Source organism: Rhinopithecus roxellana, chromosome 5 (assembly GCF_007565055.1).
Source record: "Rhinopithecus roxellana isolate Shanxi Qingling chromosome 5, ASM756505v1, whole genome shotgun sequence".
Taxonomy (NCBI): Eukaryota; Metazoa; Chordata; class Mammalia; order Primates; family Cercopithecidae; genus Rhinopithecus; species Rhinopithecus roxellana.
In genome coordinates this window covers 5,950,020-5,974,791 of record NC_044553.1, presented here as the reverse complement: position 1 = coordinate 5,974,791, position 24,772 = coordinate 5,950,020, and the positions used below count along the sequence as shown (strand labels likewise).

The 24,772-nt window shown below is 43.3% G+C and overlaps 1 protein-coding gene across 2 annotated transcripts; it reads left to right on the top strand.

Annotated features, from left to right (window-relative positions):
* Positions 1-7,747: 7,747 nt before the first annotated feature.
* Positions 7,748-18,168, top strand: RPS29 (ribosomal protein S29). 2 transcript variants are annotated; one of them, XM_010389503.2, is made up of 3 exons: positions 7,748-7,902; positions 8,138-8,237; positions 16,974-18,168. In XM_010389503.2, the coding sequence occupies exons 1-3, from the start codon at positions 7,841-7,843 to the stop codon at positions 17,001-17,003; spliced, it is 192 nt and encodes a 63-aa protein (XP_010387805.1). In that variant the 5' UTR covers positions 7,748-7,840; the 3' UTR covers positions 17,004-18,168. The 2 variants fall into 2 exon arrangements, with proteins under 2 accessions (XP_010387805.1, XP_010387806.1); XM_010389504.2 differs by lacking the exon at positions 16,974-18,168 and adding an exon at positions 10,475-10,578.
* Positions 18,169-24,772: the final 6,604 nt, after the last annotated feature.

Here is a 24,772-nt window from a genome sequence, read left to right as displayed (position 1 = left end):
GCTTGTCTGTTGCTCGCTTTGGAATCCAGGTTATATTTAATATTACTTAGCAGGACAAATCGCCCCAGGACAGCCTCTGGTTTTTGAGTTCCCACTTAGCACCTGCCCCCAGTATACCCCTTTCTTGTGAGCTCACCTCTGCATTTTAAAAGGTTTTTTTTGTTGTTGTTGTTGTTTTGTTTTTTTTTTTTGAGACGGAGTCTTGCTCTGTCGCCCAGGCTGGAGTGCAATGGCGCAATCTCAGCTCACTGCAACCTCCACTTCCCAAGTTCAAGTGATTCTCCTGCCTCAGCCTCCCGAGTAGCTGTGATTACACTATGCCTGGCTAATTTTTATATTTTTAGTACAGATGGGGTTTCACCATGTTAGGCTGGTCTCAAACTCCTAACCTCAGGTGATCCACCCACTTTGGCCTCCCAAAGTGCTAGCATTACAGGCATGAGTCACTGTGCCCAGTCAAAATGCCATATTTTATCCAGCACATTTGGGAGTTGATGGTAAGAGGAATTTTATTCTGTTCAAAATATTGCTATATGATTACTTATTTAATGCTTATCTTCACCTCTAGATGATATGCTTCCTGGCTTCTGAGTCACTACTATTATATACAAAGCCTAGCATAGTGTTTATATGCAGTCGGTACTCAATGCATATTTGTAGAAAGAATAAAAAAATACTGCTTTTCATTTATTCATTTAGCAAATATTTGTGAAAGCATGCGTTGTGCTAGAATACAGCAGTCTTACATGCTTGTGTTGGGATAAGTAGCCATTTGGGAGGGGAAAAGAAGCTGAATTTCTCCCTCATTCCTGGGCAACAGTGACACAAATTTTAGGTGGTTTCAAGATTTAAAATAAAAACTTTAAAAATATCACAGGAAAACACATGTAACCTTTAAATAATTTTGATGCAAAACCTAAAGGCAGTAGTGTGACAAGTTAATACATTTAATACATAGACGTTTGTCCAGGCACAGTGCCTCACGCCTGTAATCCCAGCACTTTGGGAGGCTGAGGCAGGTGGATCACCTGAGGTCGGGATCTCGAAACCAGCTTGACCAACCTGGAGAAACCCTGTCTCTATTGAAAATACAAAATTAGCTGGGGTGGTGGCACATGCCTGTAATTCCAGCTACTCGGGAGGCTGAGGCAGGAGAATCGCTTGAACCCGGGCACAGAGGTTGTGGTGAGGTAAGATCACGCCTTTGCACTTCAGCTGGGCAACAAGAGCGAAACTCCATCTCAAAAAAAAAAAAAAAAAAAAATCGACTTTAAAACTTTTTGCATGGTGCTGGTCTGAGTGCAGTGGAGTTTACAACTAAACCAGTTACAGATTTATTTGTTCCTTCTCCACTCCTACTGCTTCACTTGACTAGCCTAAAAAAAAAAAAAAAAACTTGTTGCATGGAAAAATATACTATAAACAAATTTTAAAAATAAATAATCTGGGATGGTGGCAAAGAAAATAACTTTGCATCTTATCTGAAGTCAAAGGTGTATTTCCTTATACATAAGTATTTATAAATATATAAACTCTAGATTACCGATGGATTAAAAAATTGGGCTGTGGACTCAAAAAAGTTCCCAGATAAAGATATATGTCTGGCTTATAAACATAGGAAATTATGCTCTGTCTCATCAAAAAATCAAATTGAATCTTGCTAAATGGACTTCAAAAAATCAAATTGGGGTGAGGCGCAGTGGCTCACGCCTGCAATCCCAGCACTTTGGGAGGCTGAGGCAGGCAGATCATGAGGTCAGGATATCGAGACCATCCTGGCTAACACAGTGAAACCCCGTCTCTACTAAAAATACACAAAATTAGCCGGGCGTGTTGGTGGGCACCTGTAATCTCAGCTACTCGGGAGGCTGAGGTAGGAGAATCATTTGAACCCGGGAGGCAGAGGTTGCAGTGAGCCGAGATCATGCCACTGCACTCCATCCTGGGTGACACAGCAAGACTCTATCTCAAAAAAAAAAAAAAAAAAAAAGAATCAGATTGGGCCAGGCGTGGCACCTCATGCCTGTAATCCCAGAACTTTGGGAGGCTGAGGCGGGTGGATTACCTGAGGTCAGGAGTTTGAGACCAGCCTGGCCAACATGGTAAAAAACCCGTGATTACTAAAAATACAAAAATTAGCTGGGTGTGGTGACTTGTGCCTGTAATCTCAGCTACTTGGGAGGCTGAGGCAGGAGAATCACTTGAGCCAGGAGGCAGAGGTTGTCCTGAGCTGAGATTGGAGATTGCATTGCACCATTGCCCTCCAGCCTGGGCAACAGATTGAGACTGTCAAAGAAACAAAAACAAAAACAAAACAAAACAAAAAAACCTCTAAAAACTGCTAACTTGTTGGTTTGGACTGGGAGACTGGGAAAATAGGGGTCTAGGGTTGGAGAAAGACTTACTTTTAACAATATATTTAATGTATGCATGTATTATGTACTTTTTTTTCCTTTTTTGAGTCCCCTTTCCTGAAGTATGTATGTTTTACTTTAAATTATAATATGTACAGTTAATTAAAATTTAGTATTTGCTAAAATAGATATGGACAAACACATAACACTATTGAACAACTGAGCTTTTTTGAAGTGTTAATAATTATTAATAAAGACCTAATTCTGGGTGGGCGTGGTGGCTGACTCCTGTAATCCCAGCACTTTGGTAGGTCGAGGGGGGAAGATCACTAGAGGCCAGAAGTTCGAGACCAGCCTGGCCAACATGGCAAAACCCCGTCTTTAATAAAAACACAAAAATTAGCTGGGAGTGGTGGCGCACGCCTGTGATCCCAGCTACCCAGGAGACTGAGGCAGGAGAATCACTAATGCCCGGGAGGTGGAGGTTGCAGTGAGCCTAGATGGTGCCACTGCACTCCAGCCTGGGTGACAGAGTAAGACTCCGTCTCAAAAAGAAAAGAAAAAAAAAAGACCTAATTCTAACCGGGGCATGACACTGAAGTGTGCATATTGTAATAACCAAACATGCAAAACATGTATTTTAGACTCTGTCTCTGGTAAAACAGGTTTTGTAAAGTTTAGAGGAAAAGTATGATTCTATTCCTAAAGAATCTATTGTGTTTTTTTTTTTTTTTTTGGGACGGAGTCTTGCTCTGTCGCCCAGGCTGGAGTGCAGTGGCGCAATCTCGGCTCACTGCAACCTCTGCCTCCTGGGTTGATGCCATTCTCCTGCCTCAGCCTCCCTAGTAGCTGGGACTATATGTGCTTGCCACTACGTCCGGCTAATTTTTGTATTCTTTAGTGGAGACGGGGTTTCACTGTGTTAGCCAGGATGGTCTCGATCTCCTGCCTTGTGATGCGCCTGCCTCAGCCTCCTAAATTGCTGGGATTACAGGCGTGAGTCACCATGCCCAGCCTCCTAAAGGTTCTGAAATTGAAAGTAACTCAAGAGCAATGCAGGGTTTTTTGTTTTTTGGTTTTTTTTGAGATGGAGTCTCACTCTGTTGCCCACACCAGAGTGCAGTGGTACAATCTTGGCTCACTGCAACCTCCGCCTCCTGGGTTTAAGCAATTCTCCTACTTCAGCCTCCAGAGTAGCTGGGACTACAGGCGACCGCCACCATGCCTGGCTAATTTTTGTATTTTTAGTGGAGACTGGGTTTCACCATATTGACCAGGCTGGTCTCAAACTCCTGACCTTGTGATCTGCCTGCCTCAGCCTCCCAAAGTGCTGGGATTACAGGAGTGAGCCACCACGCCCGGCCAGGTTTTTTCTTAAAAAAGTTTTAGTTTCAAGGAAACATGTACAGGTTGGTTCTATAGATAAACTGTGTGTCACAGGGGTTATTATTTCATCAACCAGGTAATAAGCTTAGTACCCAGTAGGTACTTTTTGAATCCTCATCCTCCTCCTACCCTCTACCCTCAAGTAGGCACTGCTGTCTGTTACTTTCTTTGGGTGCATGTGTATTCAGTGTTTAGCTCTCACTTATAAGTGAGAACGTGGTGTTTGGTTTTCTGTTCCTGTGTTAGCTTGTTTAGGATAATGGCCTCCAATTCCATCCATGTTGTGGCACAGGACATGATCTTGTTCTTTTCTGTGGCTGTGTAGCATTCCATAGTGTATATGTACTACATTTTCTTTATTCAGTCTACTGTTGCCTAAAAAATTGCTATTCAGGTTGATTTAGTGTGTTTGCTATTGTGAATAGTGCTGCGATGAACATACACATGCATTTGTCTTTATTGTAGAATGATTTATATTCTTTTGGGTAAATATCCAGTAATGAGATTGCTGGTCAAATAGCAGTTCTGTTTTTTTTTTTTTTTTTTTTTTTTTTTTTTGAGGCGGAGTCTTGCTCTGTCGCCCGGACTGGAGTGCAGTGGCCGGATCTCAGCTCACTGCAAGCTCCGCCTCCTGGGTTTACGCCATTCTCCTGCCTCAGCCTCCCGAGTAGCTGGGACTACAGGCGCCCGCCACCTCGCCCGGCTAGTTTTTGTATTTTTAGTAGAGACGGGGTTTCACCGTGTTAGCCAGGATGGTCTCAATCTCCTGACCTCGTGATCCGCCCGTCTCGGCCTCCCAAAGTGCTGGGATTACAGGTTTGAGCCACCGCGCCCGGCCTAGCAGTTCTGTTTTAAGTTCTTTAAGAAATCACCTGTTTTCCACGGTGCCGAAGTAATTTACATTCCCATCAGGAGTGTATACGCCTAAGATGAAGGTTCTTAAATGATAAAATTCTGGATAGACGATCACAGAAGATTGTAGAAATTTGAGAAAGAAAATTAAAGACATCTTGAATAATAGTGTCCTAATATGCATATTATTCCAATGTACTTAAAAATAAGATCTATACTCTGTAGTGTTAGAATGCTTCAATTTTACAGGTATATTACTTTTATTTTTTCAAAAGAAAAATATTAGTAGGGTTATCTGGGCAAGGACATTATGGCACTTTTTTCTTTTTTTTTCTTTGTACTTTATTGTACATTTTTTAAAAAACAAAGAACCCAACCCAAGAACTATCCTATTAAAGGAAAATGTGTTCTAGAAGAAGAGGCATTTCAAAGTTTCAAAGCCATGTATAAAAGAGAACTAAGATGGCTCACGCCTGTAATCCCAGCACTTTGGGAGGCTGAGGCGGGCAGATCATGAGGTCAGGAGATCGAGACCATCCTGCCTAACACGGTGAAACCCTGTCTCTACTAAAAATACAAAAAGAAATTAGGCAGGCGTGGTGGCGGGCCCTTGTAGTCCCGGCTACTTGGGAGGCTGAGGCAGGAGAATGGTGTGAACCCGGGAAGTGGAGCTTGCAGTGAGCCAAGATAGCACCACTGCACTCCAGCCTGGGCGACAGAGCAAGACTCGGTCTCAAAACAAAAGGAAAAACAAAAACATAAAAGCTCTTGATAAACACTGAGTTAAAATGAACTTTTAAAGCTGTTCTCAGTTTATTGAAAAAGAAATGCGTAATTCCATTGTTTGGGATAGATGATGTCACATTATCTTTTTTTTTTTTTTTTTTTTTTGAGACGGAGTCTTGCTGTGTCACCCAGGCTGCAGTGCAGTGGCACGATTTTGGCTCACTGCAAGCTCCGCCTCCCAGGTTCACGCCATTCTCCTGGCACAGCCTCCAGAGTAGCTGGGACTACAGGCGCCTGCCACCACGCCCGGGTAGTTTTTTTGTGTTTTTAGTAGAGATGGGGTTTCACCATGTTAGCCAGGATGGTCTCGATCTCCTGACCTCGTGATCCACCCGCCTCGGCCTCCCAAAGTGCTGGGATTACAGGCTTGAGCCACTGCTCCTGGCCTATGTCACATTATCTTAAAACTGAAAGGAAGTACGACTTCTTAGCTGCACTTTTGCAATATCTATCAAAGAGAATAATCTATAGACTAGAATAAGCATCAACAATTACTTAAGTATTCAGATTAAGATTGTTCAAGTACAACTAGTTGCTTATTTGTCTTTTTTTCTCTCCTAAATGAATTCACTTATTTAGGTCCAAAGGATTATATATCAGAGTACTAAAAATATTTACGGAATTGATCTCAGAACCACTGTAATCTTTTAAATATTATGGAGACCAACTAGGAGAGGCCTGAGAAAGTGTGGACAAATGTTAGATTAGCTTTTGTGAGGCAAACGGCTTTTGGAAACCACACATTAGTGACTGATATAAATTATAGGAAAGTTGTAGAAACTTGACATTGGATATTGCCCAATGAGGCTTTAAAATAAAATACCTTTTCATTCCTATCACTAGGCCTTTTGTGCATCTTCTATTCTAGTTACACAAAGTTGTTTGCCTTACCTCGGCTCAAGTGCTTTCTTTCAACAGGCATTCCGTTCTGTCAAGTGCTGCCTGTAGAAATCCCATTCTTCAAGGTCTTCCTCAAAGGTCTCTCAAATGTACCTCAAGCTGGAACTAATTTCTCTTCTTGGCTCCTCTCATACTTCATGAGCACACCCATCATTGAATACAGAATATTTTCCTTAGTTGTATATGTGTTGCTGGTGCACAAACATTGTATGTTGAGGTCTTGGAGATAATCCTGTTTTCCACAGTAGATTAGATTAGAACATTTTGAGGGCAAGGAACAAGTTATATGTAGTTTACAAATCTCTGACTCCTCTCCTTCCTTAATCATATAATACAATGCCTAACTTAATGATTGGGTAGGGGGACCCCACTAGAACCCTGACATAACATACCTTAAAGAAGTGTTGTATTTCAATTTATAAGAGTTTATATGTAAAAGTTTCTTGAATTGTTGCACCCTGTGCTACATTTTATAAATCTAGTTAAAGCTTTGATTTCAGAGCAGTTTTATCTGGAGGCATTATAAATGACCCATATGGAATTTTAGGCATCTTTCAGCAGAAATTCGTTTATTGACTTTTTTTTTGCATTTTTGCATTTGCTTTTCATTAGTTGTTTTGTCACCAAATTATCTGGTCAAAGCAGCATACACTGCACATTACTTGCTTACTACTTTACATTCAGCCAATTGCATTTAAGAATCAAATACACTAAATGCCAAAGAATCTCATTTTTTTTTCTGGAATGGTGTAGGTGTATTTCTTGGAGGAGTGTGTCAAAAAAATAAATTTGAAAATGTACTCTGTTTAACAAAACAAAAGCAAACCCTACCGTTGACTCGTGATTATTACAGCTGATTTTAAGTTGTTTTGTAAATTTATTCCAGTAGGTGTCACTGGTGAGTCGAGGAAAAAAAATCCTTTCCCAAGTGTAACGTTTTAATGAAAAGAAAGTAAAAGATTTAATCAATAAAAGAGGCTATGAATATGTATTTCTTTAGAGTTCAAAATTAACGTATTTATTGTTCAAAAGAGACAGGGTCTCGCTATGTTGCCCAGGCTGGAGTGCAGTGGCTATTCACAGGCGCGATCCCACTACTGATCAGCACGGGAGTTTTGACCTGCTCCGTTTCCGACCTGGGCCGGTTCACCCCTCCTTAGGCAACCTGGTGGTCCCCCGCTCCCGGGAGGTCACCATATTGATGCCGAACTTAGTGCGGACACCCGATCGGCATAGCGCACTACAGCCCAGAACTCCTGGACTCAAGCGATCCTCCAGCCTCAGCCTCCCTAGTAGCTGGGACTACAGGCACGCGCCACCGCGCCCGGCGGTCAGATAGTGGCGCAGAATAGTACTAGAAGCTGTGGTGTGGTGACGTCATCAACTGGGACGGCCCACAACGACTCTAAGACTTCATTTTATTCACCCCGCGAAACAACCTGACCACACTGCGCACGCGTTTCCTTTGAGCACTGCATTCTGGGTAAACTGTCTCAAAAATTTGAAGAGCGCATGCGTGGGCGAGCTCCTTCCTTTTACCTCGTTGCACTTCTGAGAGCAGGATGGGTCACCAGCAGCTGTACTGGAGCCACCCGCGAAAATTCGGCCAGGGTTCTCGCTCTTGGTGAGAAATAGTTTGTGATTTTGGGGAAGCGTTGCCATGGAGCGCTAAGCTGCTTAGAATCTCAAGTAGAGGAGACCACGGGCGGCACGAGGGAGCAGGCCGACTGGGAGCCGCTGGTGCCGCCATTACAGGCCTGTGCCGGGGCCTGGGAGTCCCGGGATGCGGGTAGTAGCCGTCTGAGTGCGGAGTCTTGTAATTTCTGTGACCTGCAAAGCCGCTCTCTCTTTTCTTACAGTCGCGTGTGTTCAAACCGGCACGGTCTGATCCGGAAATATGGCCTCAATATGTGCCGCCAGTGTTTCCGTCAGTACGCGAAGGATATCGGTTTCATTAAGGTAGGCGTCTGCAGGCGTGCTCCACGTTTGTGTGGGCGGAGGTCGTGGTGGTTCTTTATTTTTTCTGCGAAAGACAACCGACAAATCTTCCCTGGGGTGGTAATTTTGAGCATTCGACCAAGAGCTTTTCCTCTTTTTTAGTTGGTAGCTGTTGACAGTGTTGATGGTTTGGACAATCAGACTTAATAGAATGGAGAAGGTGAAGAAGGACTTAGTCTTTCCTACCCCCTTTTACATAGATAGCTTAGTCAGTTTTAGGTGCCAGTGTATTGTGTTGGGTGAAATTATTCACTTTACAGAGGCCACTAAAATTGTTTTACATTTCTTTCACTTATCGATCTTTTAAGTACCTATTCTCGAGACAGGGTCTCTCTCGGTCGCCCAGGTTGGAGTGCAGTGGCGTTGTTTTGGCTCACTGCAACCTCGAACTCCTGGTCTCAGGCGATCCTCCTGCCTTGGCGTTCCGAGTAGCTGGGACTAAAGGCTTTCGCCACCACGCGCGGCTTTACCTAGATATCTTCTAACCAAATAAATGTATTAACCACTGACCCTAAGTTTCTTTTTTTTTTTTTTGAGACGAAGTTGCACTCACCCAACCTGGAGTGCAATGGCATGATCTCGGCTCACTGCAGCCTTCGCCTCCCCGGTTCAAGCGATTCTCCTGCCTCAGCCTCCTGAGTAGCTGGGATTACAGGCGCTCGCCACCATGCCTGGCTCATTTTAATTTTAATTTTTAGAAGAGACAGGGTTTCACCATATTGGTCAGGCTGGTCTCGAACTCTTGACCTCGTGATCCGCCCGCCTCTCAAAGTGCTAGGATTACAGGCGTGAGCCACCGCGCCCGGCCACCCTAAATGTTCGGTAGGGTCATATACTGGAATGGAATGAACTAAAAGTTTGGGGTCAGAAAGATAATTGTTAATATTCAGCAAACAAGGGTCTGCCATTTAGTGCTTCTATCTCTTGATCACCTTAAGCAAATGTTTATATGAAACTTTTGGCTTCTAAAAGTCTTTTAAATAGTAATTTGGGGTTTGTTTAAGGTGAAAACGAATTTATGATGGACTCATTGAGAAAAATTCACCAGCTTTTTGATTCTTAATTATTTTGTATTGGACAATACTGTTCTATAATGATGTAAATTTTTTTTTTTTTTTTTTTTTTGGAAACTGGGTCTCCCTCTGTTGCCCAGGCTGGAGTGCAGTGGTGTGATCTCAGCTCACTGCAACCTCCCCCTCCCGGGTTCAAGCAATTCTCCTGCCTCAGCCTCCCGAGGGGCTGGGATTACAGGGGTCTGCCACCCACCACGCCCGGCCTGTTTTTTGTGGAGATGGGGTTTCGCCGTGTTGACCAAGCTGGTCTTGAGTTCCTGACCTCAGGAGATCGGCCGCCTTGACCCCTCAGAGTGCTGGTATTACAGGCGTGAGCCACTTGGCGCCCTGTTGTAAATTAATATGAATTCTGCAGTGCAGCAGGGACAGAGAAAGTACCTTTAAATTCAGGCTTGGCAGCCTTGAACAAATACTTCAGTATATGCTTCTTGTTAAAATGAGAAGGTTCGCCTAATTCGAGAGGTATATCACACATAAGAAAATGGATCTTGGCCCACGCCCTAGCTCTGTGTCCTAGAGAAACTGTGGGCCAGGCCAGGTGCCTCTCGCCTGAAATCCCAGCACTTTGGGAGGCCGACAAGGTGGGCGGATCTCTTGAGCCCAGGATTTCCGCTAGAAGCCTTGCCAACATGGCGAAAACCTGTCTCCACAAAAATAAGCTTTGTATGGTGGCCCGCGCCTGTGGTCTCAGCTACTCACGAGGCGGAGATGGGAGAATTGCTTGAACCCAGGAGGCTTAGGTTGCAATCAGTGGAGATAACTCCATTGCACGCCAGTCCGGGAGACAGCGAGACTGTCTCAAAAAAAAAAAAGATGAACCTTGTAATTATAGTTGCCTACTGAACAACTATCCTGTGCATTTGGTAAAGATCATTTACTAGTGTTTTGTTTTGGGAAACATTACTTTGATGGAAGAAGCGGGATAGCATTACCAAAAATCATTCTAAAACATAGTTGATTCTGCAGTAGGCATTCAATAAATATTTAAACTATGTAGAACCTGGTGTGGTTAGTTTGGGTAGGTCAGAGGTCCAGTTAAACATTCTATAATGAGCCATTTTTTTTTTTGTGAGAAGTAGAGATTAAAGCATTTTGAAATAAATCATTATCTGCTTTTTTTTTCAGTTGGACTAAATGATCTTCCTTCAAAGGATTATCCAAGGCATCTACTCAGTGAAAAACCATGATAGTTCTTTGTACATAAAATAAACATTTGAAAAAACCCTTCAGTTTATGAGTGTTTGATCTTCCTTCAAAGGATTATCCAAGGCATCTACTCAATGAAAAACCATGATAGTTTTTTGTACATAAAATAAACTTTTGAAAAAACCCTTCAGTTTATGAGTTTTAATATGACGAATAGTTAATTGATTATAGAAATATATATATATATATTTTGAGATGGAATCTTGCTCTGTCGCCAGGCAGGAGTGCAGTGGCACGATCTCTGCTTATTGTAACCTGATTTCAAGCCATTCTGCCTCAGCCCCCACGCTCAGCTAATTTTTGTATTTTTAGTAGAGATGAGGGTTTCATCATGTTGACCAGGATGGTCTTGGTCTCTTGACTTCGTGATCCGCCTACCTTGGCCTCCCACGAAGTGCTGGGATTTCAAGCGTGAGCCACCATGCCCTGCAAGAAATCTTCTAAAAATTTAAATTTTATTACGTTCTCAATACATTTGTCTCGATGGCTTATTTTCCCTGAGTTAAAAAATTGTACCAGCCAGTAAACGTAAATGCCAGTTTTACTTTTATACTTTACAAAATGTGTCAGGTTCATGCCAGTAATCCCACTACTTTTGAAGGTCAGAGTGGGAGGATTGCTTGAGCCCCCGAGAACACCCTGGGCCACATAGTGAGACCTTGTCTCTAAATAAATTTTTGTTTGTTTTGTTTTGAGACGGAGTCTCGTTCTGTTACCTAGGCTGGAGTGCAGTGGCGCCATCTCGGCTCCCTGCAAGCCCAGCCTCCCGGGTTCATGCTGTTCTGCCTCAGCCTCCTGGGGGACTACAGATGCCCACCACTAAACCCGGCTGATCTTGTGTATTTTTAGTAGAGATGGGGTTTCACTGTGTTAGGATGAGAAAAAAATGTTTTAAGGAATTTATGTATGTTCACACACTTCTGAAGAGATACAGGGGCTTATCTGTCAATGTGTGCATGTTCATATTTGTGGAGAAAAGCAGTTGGGAGTATTTGGAGGGGTTGTGCAAGTTGTAGAAAATCATGGTCCTGAAAGACGTCTACTGGGGGACTCAGTAAAAGGTGAAGTGTAGTTGTAGTGTGTGGTTGCTTCAACATTGGTAATGCAGGTGACTGACATGAGATGGAATAAATGAAGGTAGGTGAAAATTCTTGGAACTTGACATGTTGTCATCTGGAAGTCTATTAGAAATGCCCTGTTCGGGTATACCCTGTGCCTCCTGAATTGGTGTACATTTGAACAAAAGCCCCTACGTGATCCAGGTTTGGAAAGTAGTGTGCTACCACTTGTGGACAATTGTACAAATACTTGAGTTCCTATATGCCAGACAGAATTCTGTAGTGAATGAAAAGTTCTCTATTAAATTTATATGCTGATAGAGCAGCAATACATGATAATGCGCGTTATTTGAAGAAAAGCAGGATAAAAGAGGTATATGTGCTAAATGTTGAGGTCAGAGAAGAAAGCCATACTTACATTTGGCTTATGAACTTAATAGAGGTTACAGCATAGATTGTGTGGGGAAGAGAATTCCTGAATGGAATCGGAGAAATAGCAAAGTTGTGGATGAAGAGTAAGAAAGTTGGTCAGGGTCTGTAGTAGCCTTGTAGGTTATAGTTAGATATTGTGAGATTAGCATCCGTTTGGAAACTTATTTTCGTAGAGGTGGGGTATTACTATGCTGTCCAGGTTAGTCTGAACTCTTGGGATCGAGTGATGCTCCTGCAGCCTCCCAAATAGCTGGGACAACAGGTGTGCACTACTGTGCCCAGCAGTGAACTAAGTTCTTAAGAGCCAAACATACTTCAGTGAGGCAGAGGTAGAAATAAAGTTATTGCAATAGTCTAGGCAAGTGATTTTGGCTTGCATTAGGATGGATGGGAGTGGTTGAGATAGTCACTACTTTTTTTTTTGGGGGGGGGGGCTTTTTTTTTGAGACAGTCTCGCTCTGTCGCCCAGGCTGGAGTGCAGTGGCCGGATCTCAGCTCACTGCAAGCTCCGCCTCCCGGGTTTACGCCATTCTCCTGCCTCAGCCTCCCTAGTAGCTGGGAGTACAGGCGCCCGCCACCTCGCCCGGCTAGTTTTTTGTATTTTTTAGTAGAGACGGGGTTTCACCAGGTTAGCCAAGATGGTCTTGATCTCCTGACCTTGTGATCCGCCCATCTCGGCCTCCCAAAGTGCTGGGATTACAGGCTTGAGCCACCGCTCCCAGCTTTTTTTTTTTTTTTTTTTTGGCAGAGTCTTGCTCTGTCACCCAGGCTGGAGTGCAGTGGTGCACTGCAGCCTCAATCTCCTGGGCTCAAGCTATCCTTCCATTTCAGCCTTTTGAAGCTGGGACTACAGGTGTACACCACCATGCCAGGATAATATTTTGTGTTTTCAGTAGAGACGGGGTTTGTTGTCCAGGCTGGTCTTGAACTCCTGGGTTCAAGTGATCAGCCTGCCTTGGCCTCCCAAAGTGGATTACAGGCGAGGGCCACTGCAACCAGCCTTACTGTGGGAGACAAGGTTTGTTGAAGGAACCGATATGGGAGATAGGAGTAGATAATGACTCCTAGGGGCTGGGCGTAGTGGCTCACTCCTGTGATCCCAGCACTTGGGGAGGCCTAGGCGGGAGAATAGCAAAAATTTAAAAGAGAAAATTAGCCGGGTGTGGTTGTGCCTGCCTAGCTACTTGGGAGGCTTGTGCCACTGCACGCTACCTGGGCAACAGAATGAGACCCAGTCTAAGAATGACTCCAAGGATTTTGGCCTGAGCAACTGGAAGGATAGAATTACTGTTGAGATAGGTCTTCCCAGATTTGGGAAGAATAGAAAGTTCAGTTTGGACATGTTGACTTTGAGACATGTCTTATACATCCAAATAGAATCTGTTTTAAGCAGAGAGTGAGTGATCAACTGTATTGTGTGCCTGTGATTAAGACAGAATTAGTAACCCCAGTTTCATCTGAGAGGAGGGGAAGTGTGACAGAAGGGAAGCTGGAATGAGCATCTTAACTGGTTGCAGCTAAATTATCTTTGCCAATTTTTGTTTGTTTGTTTGTTCTGAGATGGAGTTTCGCTCATGTTGCCCAGGCTGGAGTGCAGTGGTGTGATCTTGGCTCACTGCAACCTCCGCCTCCCGGGTTCAAGCAATTCTCCTGCCTCAGCCTCCTGAGTAGCTGGGATTACAGGCATGCACCACCATGCCCGGCTTGTTTTGTATTTTTAGTAGAGACGGGGTTTCTCCATGCTGGTCAACGGCTGTTCTCGAATTCCAGACCTCAGGTGATCTGCCCATCTCAGCCTCCCAAAGTGCTGGGATTGTAGGCGTGAGCCACCGCGTCCAGCCTTTTTATTTTTCTTTTGAGATGGAGTGTTGCTCTGTTGCCCGGACTGGAGTGCAGTGGCATGATTTCAGCTCACTGCAACCTCTGCCTCCCGGGTTCAAGCGATTCTCCTGCCTTAGCCTGCCAGGTAGCTGGGATTACAGGCATCTGCCAGTGTCTGGCTGATTTTTTGTATTTTTAGTAGAGGTAGGGTTTCACCATGTTGGCCAGGCTGCTCTCGAACTCCTGACCTGAGGTGATCCACCTGCCTCAGCCTCCCAAAGTGCTAGGATTATAGGCATGAACCACCGCACCTGGCTGCCAATTTTTTGAAAACATAATTGAACACATTCCTAGTATATTTCCCTTAGAAGGAGCTTGTAGAAGTTAGGGACACTGGAGCTTAAGTTTCATAAGCTTCATAGTAAATCCACCTATGCGCCTAACCCTGAACCCCAGGTGTATGTGATGATAAAGTTGGTGTTGGGGAAGTGTCTAGGAAAGAACCAGGTTTCAGTCTGGGTAAGGAGGTGGGAAGAATATTGGGAGATGAGGTTGAGGATGTAAAAAAGGTTTATTGGTAATGGGATGAGCTGGTATTGCAGATAGAGTAGATGAGAAGCTGTGTCAGCTAAGCAAATGTAAAAAAAGTTTGGGAGATGATGAGAGAAGCTTACATATGTAGTGGTGAGTTAGGTCAACAAGGGTGTGAGATGTGTTTAATTTGGTCATAAGAGTCTCTTGGATGAGCTGGGCTCTGATCTAGTGTGATGGCCTGGTGTAAATTCCGTAAGAGACGTGCAGTGCCTTAGGTAATGGAAGGGAAACACTTCCTAGCCAGTCCTATCCCTGTGCATACATGGTGGTAGTAAGTGGGAAGGCTGCTGTGGATAGGTGGTCTGGCTTTTCTAGTAGGGGTTGAATAATGCTTACTTTATAAAGATTCTGTTTTAAAATGTGTTACGTGCCAGACATTATGCTAAGTGCTTTATACACATTGCCTTTTTCAAGTCTTTTCAGTAGATGTTATCATCATCACATAACCAAGGAAACTGAGGCTCAGAGATTAAGTAATTTTCAAGGTCTCCCAAAGAAAGAGACAAAAGGACTGGAACTGGGTCTGTCTGACATCAGTGCTTATGCTCTTAATATCTAGAACACACTTATTGTAAGGTGAAAGGGCTGTGCATCTCTTATTCCCAAAGATCACTTAGTTACTTGAGGGCAGGAGTAAGTGTTTCCTTTCATATTTACATATATACCAAGCACATAGCAAGATGCCTTGTAGATTAATAGGTCCTCATTTGTTGGGGAATTGAACTAAATTACCTAGTAAAAGCTCAATAAGTGTTGATGGCAAAAGATGGTAGGTGCTATAGGAGAGGCCCAAACAACCATTGGAACATAGAGGATCTATTCTTTCTTTTTCAAAATTTGTTGTAGAGACAGGGTCTTGCAATGTTGCCCGGGTTGGTCTTACACTCCTGGCCTCAAGTGATCCTCTTGCTGGGACTACGTGTGTGAGCCACTACTCTGGCAGAGGATATATTCTTAGGTTTGGATTCTGTCTTAGTGTCTTTGGGCCACTGTAACAAAATCGAGTAGACTGAGTGGCTTAAATAACAGACATTTATTTCTCACAGTTCTGGAGGCTGGGAAGTCTGAGATCAAGGTGCTGGTAGATTTCATGTCTGATGAGAGCTGTTTCCTGACTCATAAATGGTGCCTTCTCATTGTGTCCTTACACGGTGGATAGGGCAAATGAGCTTTCCTGGGCTTAATTTATAAGGGGACTAATCCCATAAGGGTTGACCTCTCATGGCCTAATCTCTTTCCAAAATGCCCCACCTCCTAGAACCCATAGGCTAGGGTTTCAACATGTGGATTTTATGGGGAACACAAACATTTTGGCTATAGAATCTCCTTTAATACAACAACTCCCTGAGGTACAGTTCCCATTTTATAAGTGAGGTGACTGAGGCACAATGAATAAGTAACTTTCCCAAGATTGTATAGCTAGTAAGAGAGATTCAACCAGGTAGTGTGTCTTGAAAACTGCTCTTACCACTAAACTGTAAATGTTCAACAAAAAGTGAAAGCTGGCTGGGCGTGGTAGCTCACACCTGTAATCCCAGCACTTTGGGAGGCCAAGGCAGGTGGATCACAAGGCCAGGAGTTCAAGACCAGCCTGGTCAACATGGTGAAACCCCATCTCTGTTAAAAATACAAAAATCAGTTGAGCGTGGTGGTGTGCGCCTGTAATCCCAGCTACTTGGGAGGCTGAGGCACAAGAATCGCTTGAACCTGGGAAAGGGAGGTTGTAGTAAATCAAGATCATGCCACTGCACTCTAGCCTGGGAGACAGAGTGAGACCCTGTCTCAAAAAAAAAAAAAAAAAAAGTGAAAGCTTTGGTAAATATTGGTAGTCTACAAAATTGCTGAAAGAAAAAATTTTTTATAAAAAGTGAAAGATTGTATATGTGCTACAATTTTATTATGTTAAACTACACAGGGAAAAAAATCAGAAGGAAACATGTCATTATGTTAGCAGCATTTGACTTTGGGTGATGTGATTTATGATTTGATTTGCAGCAGTGTCTGATTAAGACTCATTTAGAGATTGAGTAACCAGAGACTGCAGTATATAATGTCCCTGGTACCAATATTGCTAGTGAGGCTTCTACTCCTCCTAAAACAGCTCATTCTATTTTTAGATTGCTTTGATAGTAAGGTTTTTCTTAGGTTGCTATGATTTCATTCTACTGATTTTGACTGATACTCATTGATATTAATTCTGTGTTGTCCTGTACAAACCAAGTCTAATCTCTGCCAAAAAAAAAAAAAAAAAGGGCTAAATATTTAGGCATGAAGGCTCTCATATTTTCCTAGAATCTTCTTATTTCCAGTATAACCATCTCTGATTATTTCAACTGTTTCTCTAAGACATGATTTAGAGTGATCTTTGGTGTTCTCTGAATTAATTCCACTCAATCTAGATCCTGATAGTGACATAACATGTTTCACAGGGCAGGCATGCAGTAAAAATTTATTGAATTTGGTTGGGCATCATTGCTTTTTCACTTTTTATGGGTCCTCTTTTACCATTACAGAAAGACCTGAGCTCTTTTCTTTGGCACTAGCCTATGGAGGTGACACCCATCTCCTCCATCATGGCCATCCTCAGACCCCTTGCGAAGCCCAAGATCATCAAAAAGAGCACCAAGAAGTTCAGTGGGCACCAGTCAGACTGATATGTCAAAATTAAGTGTAAACGGTGGAAACACAGAGGTATTGGCAACATGGTTCATAGAAGGTTCAAGGGCCAGCTCTATGCCCAACATTGATTATGGGAGAAACAAACAAACAAAAAAAAGACAAAGCACATACTGACCAGTGGCTTCTGGAAGTTCCTGGTCCACAATGTTAAGGAACTGGAAGTACTGCTGATGTGCAACAAATCTTACTGTGTTGAGATCACTCATGATGTTTCCTCCAAGAACTGCAAAGCCATCTTAGAAAGAGCACCCCAGGTGGTCATCAGAGTCACCAATGCCAGTGCCAGCCTACACAGTGCAGAAAGTGAATAGACAGCAAATGTGTTTGTTTTATTGGGATTTAAATAAAACCAATAAAACTGTAAAAACAAAAACAACAAAAACCAGAGACCCTGGCTTTTGGACAGTTGTTTGTGTGGCTAATCCCCCAACAGTTTTATTTTTTAAAATTTTATTATGTATTGTTTTTGAGATGAAGTCTTGCTCTGACTGGAATGCAGTGGATGCAAGCTCAGCTCACTGCAACCTCCACCTCCCAGGTTCAAGCGATTCTCCTGCCCCAGCCTCCCAAGTGGCTGGGATTACAGGTGCCCACCACCACACCTGGCTAATTTTTATATTTTTGTAGAGATGGAGTTTTACCATGTTGGCCAGGCTGGTCTCGAACTCTTGACCTCAAGGGATCCTCCCACCTCAGCTTCCCAAAGTGCTGGGATCACAGGTGTGTATTAGTTCATTTTCACACTGCTGATAAAGACATACCCAAGACTGGGAAGAAAAATAGGTTTATTGGACTCACAGTTCCAAGTGGCTGGGGATGCCTCACAATTATGGTGGAAGGTGAAAGGCACTTCTTAGATGGCAGCGGCAAGCGAGAAATGAAGAAGACATGAAAGCAGAAATCCCTTATAAAACCATCAATTCTCGTGATACTTATTCACTACCACGAGAAAGTATGGGGGAAACGGTCCCATGATTCAGTTATCTCCCACTGGGTCCCTCTCACAACATGTGGGGATTATGGAAGTACATTTCAAGATGAGATTTGGGTGGGGACACAGAGCCCACAAACCGTAATCAAGGCATGAGCCACCACGCCCGGCCTTCAACAGTTTTAAAGCAGACTGCTTGCATAACCTCTGCTAGGACATCGTTCTTTAAAACTATCTTTAATGGTAATTGGTATATTAGGGATTTGGGTTTTTAGGTAGGCAGAGAAAAAGCACTTCTAGTAGTACGATTAAGAAGGGTATAATAAAGTATCTTAATTTCCTCAATATCCACAAAAATTGAAAAAAGAGGCCAGGCACAGCGGCTTATGCCTGTGATCCTAGCCTTTTGGGAGGTTGAGACAGGAGGATCGTTTGATGCCAGGAGTTCCAGATCAGCCTGGGCAACATCAGGAGACCCTATATCTACCAAAATTAAACAAAAGTACCCCAAAACAATTAGCCAGGCGTGGTGGTACGTGTCTGTAGTCTCAGCTACTCAGGAGGCTGAGGTGAGAGGATCACTTGAGCCCAAGAGGTCCAGGTTTCAATGAGTCGTGTTTGTACCACTTAAAAAAAAAAAAAAAGGCTGTACTATTAGCTGTTTCTCAGGAAGGTTAATGCAGAACATAAGAGGCTCAGTTTGTAATATGTGTGTGTAGGAATCAAGGCTATACAGGGTCCAAAAATTAGCCTAGATTATGTGTGCTAGTTCTGGTTATCTTCTATCTTTTAGAATTTTAAAAGAATAGAGGCAGAAAGTCACAACTTAATCTAGATGAGGTAATTATCATTTAATGTCTTGAACATAAAGTCATTTGCTAAATTAGAATTTTTTTTTTTTTTTGGACATGGCCTTGCTCTGTCACCCAGACTGGCATTTAGTGGCACAAACATGGCTTATTGCAACCTCAACCTCCTGAGCTCAAGTAATCCTCCTACCTCAGACCCCAAGTAGCTAGGACCATAAGTGTGCACCACAATGCCCAGCTAATTTTTATAAAATTTTTCATAGAGATGGAAGTCTCACCATGTTGCCCAGGCTGGTCTGGAACTCCTGGGCTCATGCAATCCTCCCTCCCTGGCCTCCCAAAGTGTTGGGATCACGGGGGTAAGCCACTGTGCTCAGCCAGGAAATAATTTAGAGAAGCCAGAACTGGCTTCCTTTGGTGAAACTCCTTTTGTTAAATTCAGCCTATTATGTATGTTGATGGTGACCACACTTTGAGCAGATTCCAGACTGGACCTTCTGACTGCTATAAACAAATGGTGGATTCCCATTATTAGTTTATGGGACAGAAATATTGAAGGCCTGTAGAACTATAATGCCTTCCCCTTCCTTCTTTCATTCACCCACTTCATTGGTCCTATTAGGCCCCTTAGAAAGAGATCCCTGATGCCAGGTACAGTGGCTCACACCTGTAATCCCAGCACTTTGGGAGGCTGAGGCGGGTGGATCACCTGAGGTCAGGAGTTCAAGACCAGCCTGGCCAACATAGTGAAACCCCGTCTCTACTAAAAATACAAAAAAATTAGCCAGGCATGGTGGCAGGTGCCTGTAATCCCAGCTACTCGGGAGGCTGAGGCAGGAGAATGGCGTGAACCCGGGAGGCAGAGCTTGCAATGAGCGGAGATCGCTCTGCTGCACTGCAGCTTGGGCGACAGAGCGAGACTCTGTCTCAAAAAAGAAAAAAAAGAAAAAGAAAGAGACCCCTCGCTGCCCATATAGCTGTATAGTTTGAGAACCACTGATCCTGGGGCAAGGGCTCAAAGTCTCTGGCTCTAGAAGTGGCTGGTGTGGACCTCAAGTGGACCCTGTTCCAAGAGTCCAAAGGACACATTTCAGGAAGCTGTGCTCTAAGCCTAAATGACCAACCTTGCCTTCACTTTGGACATACACAATCTGGTCATCTTCCTTGATTTCTGTTCTTTCCTCAGGCCTTCCAGTTTCTTCGTGGGTGACCCCTCCTTACCAGTGCTTTGTTCCGAGTCAGCTCACCAGACCCAGCAGGCTGCCACTAAAGGTTTATTGTAAAACCTTGATTAATTCAGATAACCTTGAAATACTTACATAACATCACTGACAAATAGGAAAGGGACTGCATTTCCATTGATAGAGACTATGGCTAGAGTTACTAAGGTCTGGAAAAAAGGTAGGAGAGTGAAGTATCTGGAGACGCAGGGAGAGAAAGAGACTGGTGTTAAGAGAAAAATCACACCTTTTTCCTGCTTGTATCTTACAGTGGTTCTACCACCAGTAATGCAGGATCCCTCTGGTCTCTCTGAACACATTTTAGGACAGGCCCGTATTCGGGAGCTGAGTTTGTAACTTCCTACTGTGTGTAATCTAGGTTCGAATGGGATCATCGTAGGTGTGTTTATGACCTTAACTGTAACAGCTATGAAATAAAAAAAAATGGTTTAGTTTAATAATAATGTTGTAAGAGTATAAGTTCCAGTAGCTTCATGTACATTGTGCAACCCAATAATAATTATGCTGACCATGTAAACAGCTCCCTCGTGTAGACTGAGACTCCATTGCCAAACATCAAGCATTAACAGCAAGTGCTAGAAAAATCAATAAGCCTTTACCCAGGGAACCAAAGATATGTGGGTTACTAAAACCTCTAACAGTTGCCCACAAAGAGTAATATCGCATTATTTTAATGCCAAAGGAGGTTTTCATTTCATTTCCTAAATAATAACAAGATCGCATATTAAAGGACAAGTTGATGGAGCGATAAAATTCCTGGCAGCACAGACAAATCAATAACAGGCTAAAATAAAAAGAAACGAAACTTGTCTCTTGGCAGTCTATTTAGTTGAATTTCATAGACTGAGTCTGGTTCACCCTGGATTTTCTTTTCACACACCCACACATCCCATTTCATGATGACACTTGTGCATCTGTTCTTCCTTTGATGGTAATTAACTCTTATTAACATTCATGAAGACTAAGTGTGGGCCTCTAGCACAGATGACATATTCAGACAACCACAAAAAGATAGGGTTTATAAAAACTAATGTGTATTTGGAACCGAGGCCAAAAGATAAAGATGGTTTACTCCACTAGTGCTGACATGCTTGAGAAATCCAAGGGGTGCTGACTCAATGTAAAAAGGATATAGGAGCCAAACTTTACCATTGTGTAATTTTGTCTTAGGCCAGTTCTGTCAAATATAGCTTCTGAAATTCTGAATAGTCCTCTGCCCAGTGTGGTTTAATTGTTGGTGTTGTCAGGACTCTTGGGGAGAAGTCACCTTTCTCTTTTTTTTTTTTGATTCTAGCTCTGTCGTCCAGGCTGCAGTGCAGTGGTGCGATCTTGGCTCACTGCAGCCTCTGCCTGCTGGGTTCAAGAGATTCTCCTGCCTTAGCCTCCGGAGTAGCTGGGATTACAGGTGTGCACCATTACACCCAGCTAATTTTTATATTTTTAGTAGAGACGGGGTTTTGCCATGTTGGCCAGGCTGGTCTCAAACTTCTGACCTCAAGTGATCCGTCTGCTTTGGTCTCCCAAAGTGCTGGGATTACAGGCATGAGCCACCACACCTGGCCTATTTTTTTATTTTTTGTATTTTCTTTTGGTAATTTTCTTTCTCTCTTCTCTCTCTCTCTCTCTCTCTCTCTCTCTCTCTCTCTCTCTCTCTCTCTCTCTCTCTCTCTCTCCTTTCACAGGGTCTCACTGTGTCATGCAGGCTGGAGTGAAGTAGTGTGATCTTGGCTTACTGCAGCCTCAACCTCCCAGGCTCAATGCAATCCTCCCATCTCAGCCTCCCAAGTATCTGGGACCACAGGCATGCATCACCAGCCTGGCTAATTTTTGTATTTTTGATGAGATAAAGTTTTGCCATGTTGCCCAGGTTGGCCTTAAATTCCTGGGCTCAACAGATCCACCTGCCTTGGCCTCCCAAAATGCTAGGACTACAGGCATGAGTCACCATGCCAGGCCAGGGTAATCTCTTTAAACACAATTTTCTTTAAAATTTTCTACATGGTCAGGAGACTTCATTATCTGATTTCTTTCTTTTTTTTTTTTTTTTTTTTTTTTGAGACGGAGTCTCGCTCTGTCACCCAAGCTGGAGTGCACTGGCCAGATCTCAGCTCACTGAAAGCTCCGCCTCCCGGGTTCACGCCATTCTCCTGCCTCAGCCTCCCAAGTAGCTGGGACTACAGGCGCCCGCCACCTCGCCCGGCTACTTTTTTGTATTTTTTAGTAGAGACGGGGTTTCACCGTGTTAGCCAGGATGGTCTCGATCTCCTGACCTTGTGATCCGCCCGCCTCGGCCTCCCAAAGTGCTGGGATTACAGGCTTGAGCCACCGCGCCCGGCCATTATCTGATTTCTGAGTGCCATAGCTTCTTTACTGCCAAGGGAGCAAAGCATGATGACAATGACCACCTCTCATTTGTATCCTTCATTATAAATTTTTCTAAATACACTTGCTCCTTGTTAGTGACTTTAATTTGTTCCTGAAAACACCACCACCAAGTTAAAAGCTATTAAGTTAAAAAATTCCATTAAGTTTTCAGAAAAAAATTATTTTTTTCTATGACACTACAAGGTACTTGAGTACTTTTCACAAAAAGAAGAATATACTAGTTAAACTTGGAAAAAAAGCTAATAAAAGTAATGTACAATAATTTGAAAGTATTCTGACCCCAACTGGTATATTGAAATTCAATTCTTGCACTAGCTAGGGTTAGAGAAGACCCCACAAGTTAAAGGGCATGATCCCAAACGAGGTTGTCCTCACTTTTGATGCCAGTCACACTTTGGGAGTCCCCAGTCAATTGGCTACAAATCTAGGGGTTTGGCCGGGCGTGGTGGCTCACACCTGTAATCCCAGCACTTTGGGAGGCCGAGGCAGGTGGATCACCTGAGGTTAGGAGTTCGAGAGCAGCCTGGTCAACATGGTGAAACCCCATATCTACTAAAAATACAAAAATTAGCAGGGCATGGTGGCCGTCGCCTATAATCCCAGCTACTTGGGAGGCTGAGGCACGAGAATTGCTTGAACCTGGGAGGCAGAGGTTGCAGTGAGCTGAGATGGCGCCACTGCACTTCAGCCTGGGCAACAGAGTGAGACTTGGTCTCAGTAAAACAAAACAAAACAAAACCAAAAAAACCCAGGGGTTTCTGAAGATTTCCTTCAGGTTTGCCGTTTTGCTAGAATGACTCACATTACTCAGGAAAATACTGTATTTACAATTATGTTGTATTATGAAGGATACAAGTTAGGACCAGCCAATGGAGAGACACATAAAGTAAGATCTAGGAGGGCCCTGGATGCGAAGCTTTTATGTCCTGCATTGTGGAATCAGGGTGTATCACCCTCTCAACACATTGATATGTTCACCAACCAGGATGCTTCACCATGGTTCAGTATCTAAAGTTTTTATTGGGGTTTTATGATATATGTATAATTGATTGAATCACTGGGCAAGTGATTGAACTAAATCTCCACCCCTACCCCTTACTCTGGAGGTCAGGCTGACCCAAAGCACCAACTATCTAATCACATAGTTGGTCTTGCTGGTAACTGGCCTCCATCTTGAGTCATCTCATCTTCCAGCATAAATTCAGGTGTGATCCAAGAGGCTCATGAAAAACAAAGATATCCCTGTTACTTAGGGAATTCCAATCATTTTGAGTCTGCCTCCTAGGAACCAGAGACAAAGGCCAGTCAAATTCTTTACTATAAAACAGAAAGCATATGAAAAAATATTGTGCACACTGTGTCACATCACAAACATAAGTTTATTGAACTTGCCAGTGGTGGAGTGTTGGTTGATAGGAGAGGTCTGAGAGCATCATTCTTCGCAAAGTGTATTCTTTCTGTACCATTTTCTTGACCAATTTTCACCTTTTCTGGGGATTATTACTGTTTTGCACTCAAACTACTGTTAAAAATAAAGCTACAGTGCAGGAAAACTTCTTCAAGGCACAATAAAGGCTAAACTCATGGAAATGGTACTCATTCATCCACACAGAATGAAGCCTCTCAAGATGTTTCCTTTTATTCCTACTCAGTTGGTGCATGTACCCAAAACAAACATTTTGAGTTCGTCCAAACACAGTTCACTTTTGTTCTATATGTCCTCTGTTTTGTTGTGTAAATTGGTGAGTGTCTCTTTGCCTGAAGTTGTAGTGTTGAAAGATCAGTTCTGATAGTGTATTTATTTAGAGCATTTTAGAGCAAAAAAAATGTATATTGGTATCCTAGGGGTTCCTAAGACCACTCTCAGACTCAGTGATTTACTAGAAGGCCTCAAAGGACTCAGAAAAGCTGTTATACTCACCGTTATGTTTTATTACAGTGAAAGGATACAGGTTAAAATCGGAAAAGGGAAAAGGCACATAGGGTGGAATCCAGGAAAAATTGGATAGAAACTTCCAGTTGTCCTCTCCAGTGGACTCACGCGGACACTGCCTACTTCCCTAGCAAGGATGTGTGACAGCGCGTGCAAAGTGTTGTTAATCAGGGAAGCTAACCCAAGCCTTGGCATTTAGGGTTTTTATTGGGGTCAGTCACATAGACATGCAGCACCCACTGACCTGAGCTCCTCAGACACTGCTCCTCAGAACTCACATCGACACAAAATGACCCAAGGCTTCAGCAATAGAAAAACATTCTTAATAGGCTTA

Coding starts and splice junctions, on each gene's coding strand:
- RPS29 (XM_010389503.2), top strand. CDS start 7,841: ATGGGTCACCAGCAGCTGTACTGGAGCCACCCGCGAAAATTCGGCCAG. Junction 7,903..8,137: donor GGCCAGGGTTCTCGCTCTTG/GTGAGAAATAGT, acceptor CTTTTCTTACAG/TCGCGTGTGTTCAAACCGGC. Junction 8,238..16,973: donor AGGATATCGGTTTCATTAAG/GTAGGCGTCTGC, acceptor TTACCATTACAG/AAAGACCTGAGCTCTTTTCT.